Raw genomic sequence first — 9,413 nt, forward strand, 5'->3', positions numbered from 1 at the left:
CATGAACCAGTGCATCATGAACCAGTGCATCATGAACCAGTGCATCATGAACCAGTGCATCATGAACCAGTGCATCATGAACCAGTGCATTATGAACCAGTGCATTATGAACCAGTGCATTATGAACCAGTGCATTATGAACCCGTGCATTATGAACCAGTGCATCATGAACCAGTGCATTATGAACCAGTGCATTATGAACCAGTGCATCATGAACCAGTGCATTATGAACCCGTGCATTATGAACCAGTGCATTATGAACCAGTGCATTATGAACCAGTGCATCATGAACCAGTGCTTCATGAACCAGTGCATTATGAACCAGTGCATCATGAACCAGTGCATTATGAACCAGTGCATTATGAACCAGTGCATTATGAACCAGTGCATCATGAACCAGTGCATCATGAACCAGTGCATCATGAACCCGTGCATTATGAACCAGTACATTATGAACCAGTGCATTATGAACCAGTGCATCATGAACCAGTGCATCATGAACCAGTGCATCATGAACCAGTGCATCATGAACCAGTGCTGTGATACTGTTGCTCCACTCTGCTGAGCTGTTGGGTTTAAATCCCCCGTAAAGTCAGATGACTGTATTTTATCAGTGAAATAACCAGAGCTGCAGCCGCCACACCTGAGATCAGAAGGCTTCTGTGTGGCAGAGGGACAAAACACACACACACACACACACACACACACACACACACACACACGTCACGTGGCCTAGAGTGTCTCATTTGCTGGTTAAAATAATCGCGGGCATTGTTAAGTCTTCATCTTCTTCTTCTTCTTCTTCACGAGGAAGAAGACTGATGCAGTGATGCTGCATGTACAAACAGCAATGCAATAGGAATTACATTTTCACATTTTGACACATCCAGCAAGATAAAGATGGAGGAGCCACCAGGTCCTCACGAAATTATATGCCGATGAAAACATACATACAAATATAGTTGTATTATATAGATCCGCCTACTCCTCCACACTGTACGTCTCAGGCCCTTCACTCTGTACAGTTGTGTCAGTGCTGCATTAAACCAATATATGAACTTCCTCCACATGTATTGTAATAACGTGCGGGCCCTTCAGGGCCTGGGGCTGCATGGCAGTTGCCCCTGTATCCTGGTTGGTAATCCAGCCGTACCTACCTATTTTGTTGGCTGCATCATCTTCGTTGTCAGTTTGTCAGTTTGTGTGTGTGTGTGTGTGTGTGTGTGTGTGTGTGTGTGTGTGCGTGTGTGTGTGTGTTCACATGTTATTCTACAGGCAGATTTACAGCATTTTTGGAAGGTAAGTCTATACAGACTGCTTTGGCGCCATCTACAGGCGAGTTTCTTTAAAGATTCAGATTAACAAAAGGACAAAAAAAAAAGTTTATTTAGGTAATTTATTAAAATGATGACTTGTAAGTGTCAGTCACCACTTTTTCTGTGCGTCCGATAGTAACGTCAAATTAACCGAAATCAACGGACATATTATCGAGCGCACTCGTGTTTCACCCGGAGGAGAGAGCGGTTGCACAGTGCCCAGAATCGGTTCAGGCTGTCGGCACGCCATTGTGGAAAACTAAGTTACTTTCAAATCCCCGACTCCTCACCGAGAGCCTGCCTTCCCAGTCAAGTCACCCGGGTGAAGTAAGTGAAGAAGGAACGGTTGCACGATGGCCACGGACTCCTGGGCGCAAGCGGTGGACGAGCAAGAAGCCGCGGCGGATTCGGTAAGCCACAAACTTACGCAACGCGAGCTAACGTGTTGTTAGCATAGCGAGAGGGTGCGCTGGCCTGTTCTGGCTCAGTGTGAACGAAACGCAGCCGCCCAGCAGCGTTTCCTTAAGTAGAAACTGTACAACGGAAGATGATTAAGTTGCTTTAGTGACAGTATCGACGTGAACATCGAAGCTTCCGGGTGCCGGTCGTAGAAGCTAAAGTAGCTAGTTAGCTAACTAGCTCCAGCTTGTCGAGTGCTGCGTGCTCAAGAGTTACTAGCTTTAGCTGCTAGCTAGCTTACTAGCAAGCAAATACGAAAGGAGCGTTCTTTATTCCCGCAGCAGAGAGTGAACTGCAAAAAGAGACATAGTAAATAAAAAGGTTCAAAACAAGTATTAATAAAAACAGTCATCATTCCATAATAACTGAACTCTTATCTATTCGGACAGAATAACTGTAATTGAATAGTGTATTTATATTGTTCAGGTTTGAATGGTTGTTGTGGTCTAAGCTACATGTATGACGTCATGACTCGGATGATGTGAAGTGTTATTTTATCAGACAACTCTTTAAACTTTTGTTCCCCTTTGCAGATAGGTAGCCTCCAGTTAAACGACAAACCAGAGGAAAATGGTAAGTGTGGCTCGCAATAGCACAACAAACATGTAGTTCCATGAAATGTTTGTGTTGTAAATAGAAGAACAATATTTACTTTTCTAGGCACGGCTGCAAATGCACCAGAGTCCAGCAGTGCTGCCGCTGCAAAGCCAGAAGTGCAGGAAGGAGAGACCAAGGGAACCGATGAAGATGACACTGACAAAGGTAGTTTATTATGCAGATGATCCACATTCTTCAGTCTTCATTGGCTTTCAGCGAGATATCTAGTCGCCTCATTACAATGCGCCTTGTTTTATCCAGACGACAAAGCGGCTCAGTCGTTACTGAACAAGCTGATCCGGAATAATCTCGTCAATAACACGAATCAAGTGGAAGTTCTTCAGAAGGATCCCAACTCTCCGCTCTACTCCGTCAAGTCCTTTGAGGAGTTGCGACTGTGAGTGAATATTCTGTCTATTCATCTCTTGTTGCTCTACAATATTTTGAAGTGTCGGATATTATTTATGAATCAGTTGTCAATCATGCTTACTAATAATTATGACGCATGCATGAAGCCATGAAGGATGTTTTGGAGCCAAAACGTCACTGCCAACACCCAGACATTACCCATACCTGCTCCAGGGGGTTCTTCCTGTTTCCCAGGAGATATTTTAAGGCGCCGGTGCATCCAATGTGTGTACACAATCAAAAAGATCTTCAAACTTTGCTGAATATGTGACATTCTTGTCTTCTGTGCGCAGCAAACCTCAGCTGCTTCAGGGCGTGTACGGCATGGGTTTCAACAGACCATCCAAAATTCAGGAGACTGCCTTACCGATGATGCTGGCCGAGCCGTGAGTAGACTTGTACTTACTGTACGTGCATCTCCTTTAGCAAGGTCTCGTGCCTCTTAAGGAGCAATGAAATTGCTCAGCTTAGTTACTTCTAACTACATTGATCACACCTCTTTAATTAAAATGTAAATGAAATGAATAGTTCTTTGCACCAGGTACAAATGTATAGAACCAATAAGTATTTTGCCTCCTTTGTGTGCGAGCTCATTCTTTGTTTCTTTCTAAAGTCCACAGAATCTGATTGCTCAGTCGCAGTCGGGTACGGGGAAAACTGCTGCCTTCGTCCTGGCGATGCTCAGTCATGTAGATCCCAACAAAACATATCCCCAGGTATGTGACGGCCTCACCCTGCCTGTCTCACAATGCAAATGACCTTGATCACTTGAACTGAAGTGATTTCTCTCCATCAGTGCCTGTGTGTGTCGCCCACCTATGAACTGGCTCTTCAGACCGGCAAGGTGATCGAGCAGATGGGCAAACACTATCCTGAGGTCAGCCTCGTCTACGCCATCAGAGGGAACAAATGTAAGGCTTCTCTTCACCTCCGCTGTTATGGATAACTTCAACACTTTGTGTTTAATTTGTTCCCGTTGATGGACACAGGAGTGAGCGATGTGTGTTTCTTGTTCCAGTGCAGCGGGGCATGAAGCTGCAGGAGCAGATAGTGATCGGCACACCTGGTACCATGCTGGACTGGTGCGGCAAATTCAAGTTCATCGACCCCAAGAAGATCATGGTGTTTGTGCTCGACGAGGCCGACGTCATGATCGCCACGCAGGGTCACCAGGACCAGAGCATCCGCATCCAGAGGTCAGACTCACCTTTAAAACTACACGATCATCTTGATAAGTAATCTGATCATGTTCTTAATTATGTATCATCCATCTTGTGAATTAGATTTTCCAACGTTCCTCCTCTCTGCTTCACAGGATGCTCCCTAAAAACTGCCAGATGTTGTTGTTCTCGGCCACGTTTGAAGAGACGGTGTGGAACTTCGCCCAGCGCATCGTGCCAGAGCCCAACATCATCAAGCTGAAGCGGGAGGAGGAGACGCTGGACACCATCAAGCAGTACTACGTGATGTGCAACAGCAGGGAGGAGAAGTTCCAGGCCCTCTGCAACATCTACGGCGCCATCACCATCGCCCAGGCCATGATCTTCTGCCATGTGAGTTCACTCACTGCATATTCATACATTTCATATTTACAGGCGTGATCTGTACTGAAAACAACAAATCTCACTTGAGCCTCATTTTTACAGGAATAAAGAAAGATAGAGTTTCTTACTTTCTCCTGTTTCCTCTGTTTTCAGACGAGGAAGACGGCGGGCTGGCTGGCAGGAGAGCTGTCCAGAGAGAACCACCAGGTGGCGCTGCTCAGTGGAGAGATGCAGGTGGAGCAGAGGGCCGCCGTCATCGACCGCTTCAGAGACGGCAAGGAGAAGGTCCTGGTCACCACCAACGTCTGTGCCCGAGGTAACGACCACGAGTCCACGCAGCAGCAGACTTCCTGTGAAGGGGAGGGGGCGGCCATTTAAAACACATCTAAACGTATTGAAGAGCACTTTGCCCGAAAGAAGAGAAGCACAATGCGCTCTAGTGTGTGTGTGTGTGTGTGTGTGCGTGTGCGTGTGTGTGTGTGTAACGAGTCACTAAGACGATTAGATGGAGGCCTTTGGCCTTTAAATGGAATAAATAAATGAATCCAAACGGCCTCATCAGATGTGAACATCTAGAAGGAAGTCTTCATGAATGAGCCTCCTTGAGTTATTGATCTCTCTCCTCCACAGGCATCGATGTGGAGCAGGTTTCCGTGGTGATCAACTTTGACCTGCCGGTGGACAAGGACGGTAACCCTGACAACGAGACGTACCTGCACAGGATCGGTCGCACGGGGCGATTCGGCAAAAGAGGGCTGGCCATCAACATGGTGGACGGGAAGATGAGCATGAACATCCTGAACCGGATCCAGGAGCATTTCAGTGAGTCTGCAGCTGACGCACACACTCACTCACACACACTCACACACTCACACACACTCGCACACACTCACACACTCACACACTCACACACTCTCTCACACACACACACACACACACTCACACACACACACACACTCGCACACACACACTCACACACTCTGTAATTGAGGAAGACTTCCAGTGATGCTTCAACCTTCCGTCTTCTCTTTGCAGGTAAGAGGATTGAGAAGCTGGACACGGATGATCTGGAGGAGATTGAGAGGATCTCCAGCTAGAGGGCGGCGTTCCTCGCATGCCGGCTGGCTCCTCCCCCTCGCCCCCCCTTCCCCAGGACTGGACGCTCTACAGTGTTTTATGCTTTTATTTTTTTAGCCGTCAGAGAAAAGAGCAACGCCACAAACGCAGCGTATGTTTACACGTGGTCAGTGGTGTCTCTGGGACGTACCCCATCTCACTCTTTGTACTAATAAAGTCTGTGATTTTATCGTGTCGTTAGCTGCTGAAGCAGCCGCAGTGCGCTCTGTTCCCTGAACGCTGGGAGTCACACAGCTTTAGCTTTGAGAGCCGGAGAGGTGAATGTGGGTGTACAAAGGGTGACGTTGGGTATCGTGGGTTCATCGTGGAGGTGGTGGGTTTAAGGGTCTATGCAAAACTTCTCAACCTGTGATGGCGTTCTCAAAGACGATCAACCTTCATGTCCAGTGAGGCGGCCTCAGAGTGGAGTCCACTGCCAGAGCCCAGAGCCACATCATGACCAGCTCCCACGGACATGAGATCATGTTTTTAACCAGTAGTCAATCATCACTTATCCACCTGTGTCATGCTGACAGGCAGTCTGCCCGTCACCCAGCTGACCGCTGCGCTCAGTCTTCTTCTGGCTCGTGGGTTTGAGTCGACCATGTGATCACGTTGTGTCCCCCGGTCCAATCAGGGTCTCCCTCAGCTCATCACGCTGTTAGAGGGTTGTGAGTTTAAAGAACACGAGGCCTTCCTCAAGTGCATTATACACACATGATTTTGTTTTTCACATTGGGCTTAATATTCTGACTAACACTTGAAATTTTGATTTATATTAAATTCTGAGCGTCTTCAGGATGAGTGAATTATCTTGAAACCAGATGAATTGATGAGGACCTGAAGCCCAGCGGACTCTCTGCTGCTCCACCGGCACATGGAGGGAGGTCGTGTCCTCATGTACGCGCTCTCTAAACAAGATAGGGCAAAACTAGGGCGATGAAAATATTGAGTTTGTCACTTCTAAGAAGTGCTAAAACATTCCTCAAGAGGTCCAGACGCCGTCTCACTCACTCAACGGGTCAACGCTGCAGCTTGGTGGGAACGTTGGGACGTCTGGTGTATTTGATCAATGTGCTGGGACTTTGAGGCCGGCGACCGGTCCGTGTGACCTTTGACCTCTCGGCCTCCATCGGACAACGTGGCCGAACTGGACCTGAGAATGCGCTGAGGACTTTCGGGTGAAGAACCAATGTATGCAGTTTTATTTGGACATGTGGACGTAAACGTCATCAGACGAGCGCCACGGACTCGTCTCCACGCGGCGGCCGGCTCGTCTGACGCCGGTCAGAACCCGCCGGTCAGAACCAAGGAGACGCGTTGTCACTCGTAGACGTGCTGCCGCTGTAACCTGAAGCCGCGTGTGGACGATGGGTTCAAGGTGTGTGGTATTCTGTAGCGGCGCTGCGTTCATGGACACGTCCTGTATTCTCAGTATGTTGAATTAAAAGAACATGTAGATGTTCACCTGGAAGCGGTCGTGTGTTATTTGCATGAGGAGTCACTGAAGAGACCAAACATACAGAAATATGAAGCTTTATTACGACAATGAACCCTGTGGGCTTCCAGTGGAGCTGCATGGTGGAAGCTGCAGGTCTGAGGAGGCAAAGAGGAGGTTAATAAACTGTCAGAAGAAATGAACGGCTTCACAAAGGTGTGAACTTTTGTTAAGAGGAGTCGATTAAAAGGAAATTGTCAATTGCTTTGGTAACGTTGTACAGGAAGGTTTACTCCTCACCTGAGTCTCTGTAGTCCACCCGGGTGAGGAAGAGGCCGTGGGCAGGAGCAGCAAGGCCTTGTGGGTAGGCGAGCGAGTCCCGGGCCTCCAGCAGCTCCTGCAGCTCGGACAGTGACAGCCGGCCGCGGCCCACGGCCACCAGAGCGCCCGCCATCCTCCTCACCTGCACAGCAACAACGCTACTGAACACACAGGAAGCGTCTGCCTCCATCTCAGACATGGACCCTCTGTGCCCGAGGAGCTGAACCTATGAGGCGTCACCAGCAGGTGGCGCTGCTGACTGACAACGAACCGCAACGCGTTCATAGATGTGAGCACAAAACTAACCTGCTTATAGAGAAACGACCTGCTGGTGAAGGTCAGCTCCCAGAACGGCATCTCTCTGGAAAACAAACAAACAAATAAACAAACACACACACACACAAACACAAACACACACACACGGCAGTTTAGGCCCAACAGGATTATCTTTGCTGTCATATAAAATATGAATCTGTCTTTTGCAGCTTGACGTCTTTGCTGTGTCAACACTTAAGTCACAGCCTTTTTTTTACTCTTGTTTGACTGAAATGATGCTGAACGGATGAATTATTGATCAAAATCATATTTTTTTGTTCAGTAATCTGGTGAAGCAACACGGCTGCTGCAGTCCTGCCTTGAGCTTTGAGCTGCATGCTAACATGCTCATAATGACTTTGCTAACACACAAATAGAAAGCAAGAAAAGAAAAACATGAAATAAAGGCCGTCACTTGTATGTGAAAGCGTCAGACTGCACGATGCTGCGGGTCGGTTCTGGTGAGCAGCTCATCGTCTCACAGAAACACACACAGCTCCTCGCCGTGGGATCAAATCCCTTTGCTGCTTCTCCTCACTGAGAGTTGAACCCGTATCCACAGACACTCAGCTGGAGAATGTTGTGGGGAGTGAAGAGAAGCGCCTCGTGTGGTGAAAAGTCAACCACGTGTCGCTCACATGCTACATGCTACATGCTAACCGTCGGCCCGGGTCCATATGGTGCGTTGTACTTCAGGTCCACTGCTGAGTGCCATGAGGAGGGATCTGACCCCCAGACCCCCCTCATGTCTGCAGGGATCGTGTTGCATCCTCAGTGTGCAAACTGTTGACGACGAGGACGCCACATGATCCACTGCAGAGAGTGATGCGTGCAGCCTTCCATCATGCGTGTGCCCGTGCGTCCGCCTGAGCGGCGCCGCCTACCTGTGGAAGTGGGCGTGTACGAAGGAGCTTCCCGGCTGCACGGAGGCCACGTCCAGCGTCTTCACGCCGCTTTTCAGGCGGATGTCGGAGTTCACGGCCCGGAAGCTGCTGAAGTCTCGCTTCCCCACCAGCAGCGCCGCAGCCGCTCGCATGGCGCCCACGTCCAGCGTCCTGAGGACCACAAGACATGAGGGCCGGGTCAATACACCTTCACATTCAAACCCTGGAGATTCAGATCGTGTGCGGCGGGGGAGACGAGGGTGTGTGATGAAGAGGAAGATCAAAGGGAGGAAGAAGAGCAGGAGCGTGTGTGTGAGACTCACCTGTCCACCAGGTTCCAGCAGAGTTTCTTCTCGGTGAGCGGCAGCATGGTGATGTGTGGGACCCCCAGGGCCAGCCGGTAGACGTAGGTCCGAGACAGAGCACAGAACCGGGCGTGAAAGTCATCCGACACGCGGTGAGCACGCGTGACCCTGCAGGGCGACCACGGGAGAGGACACGCGACACGTGACACCATGAACACACACTCACCTATTCCAGTACAAGCACGTACACTGCAGGGTCATCAAATGCTAATTTACATTCAGCGCCATGAAAGAATCGTGTGTGTGTGTGTGTGTGTGTGTGTGTGTGTGTGTGTGTGTGTGTGTGTGACCACAAAGCAGAGCAGGGACAACCCTCTATCTCCCTGTGAGGACGTCTCTGCTCACCTGATCAGCTCGTTTCTCAGGTGGAAGTTCAGAGCTTGAACCAGAACGTCTTCAGCAAACGGCGGTTTGCCGTTCATGCGCTGCAGGTCGAAGTGGGCGGAGTTAGAGAGGGCGTGGACGCCCGTGTCCGTCCGGCTGGAGACCGTCAGACTCACGGGGTTGAGCGGCTGCAGCTTGCGGATGGCCTCCTGACCAGCAGCACACAGAACGTCACACAGAGAACGTCACACAGAGAACGTCACACAGAGAACGTCGCACACACAGAACATCACACACACAGAACGTCACACAGAGAACGTCACACA

General features: G+C 49.4%; 2 protein-coding genes across 2 annotated transcripts in view; one reads left to right on the forward strand and one right to left on the reverse strand.

Moving 5' to 3' along the window:
• The first annotated feature begins 1,452 nt into the window (after positions 1-1,452).
• Positions 1,453-5,630, forward strand: LOC137801673 (ATP-dependent RNA helicase DDX19B-like). The gene is made up of 12 exons (XM_068599020.1): positions 1,453-1,726; positions 2,309-2,348; positions 2,436-2,537; positions 2,634-2,769; positions 3,074-3,166; positions 3,394-3,496; positions 3,577-3,691; positions 3,799-3,976; positions 4,096-4,333; positions 4,478-4,640; positions 4,955-5,146; positions 5,360-5,630. Exons 1-12 carry the CDS (start codon positions 1,670-1,672, stop codon positions 5,419-5,421), a joined length of 1,479 nt encoding a protein of 492 aa, XP_068455121.1. The 5' UTR covers positions 1,453-1,669; the 3' UTR covers positions 5,422-5,630.
• A 1,330-nt stretch (positions 5,631-6,960) lies between these two features.
• LOC137801679 (tRNA pseudouridine synthase-like 1) overlaps positions 6,961-9,413 on the reverse strand; it is a 3,632-nt gene continuing 1,179 nt past the window's right edge. The window contains exons 3-8 of the mRNA XM_068599026.1: positions 9,109-9,296; positions 8,722-8,871; positions 8,399-8,569; positions 7,506-7,560; positions 7,179-7,341; positions 6,961-7,036 (exon numbers count right to left, since the gene is read on the reverse strand). Of these exons, the coding sequence (XP_068455127.1) occupies positions 6,981-7,036; positions 7,179-7,341; positions 7,506-7,560; positions 8,399-8,569; positions 8,722-8,871; positions 9,109-9,296 (783 nt within the window). The 3' untranslated portion in view covers positions 6,961-6,980. The remainder of the gene's footprint in view (positions 7,037-7,178; positions 7,342-7,505; positions 7,561-8,398; positions 8,570-8,721; positions 8,872-9,108; positions 9,297-9,413) is intronic.

This window comes from Clinocottus analis, unplaced genomic scaffold, assembly GCF_023055335.1.
Source record: "Clinocottus analis isolate CAN_PGR_092001 unplaced genomic scaffold, fCliAna1.0.p SCAF_42, whole genome shotgun sequence".
In the NCBI taxonomy this organism is placed as follows: domain Eukaryota; kingdom Metazoa; phylum Chordata; class Actinopteri; order Perciformes; family Cottidae; genus Clinocottus; species Clinocottus analis.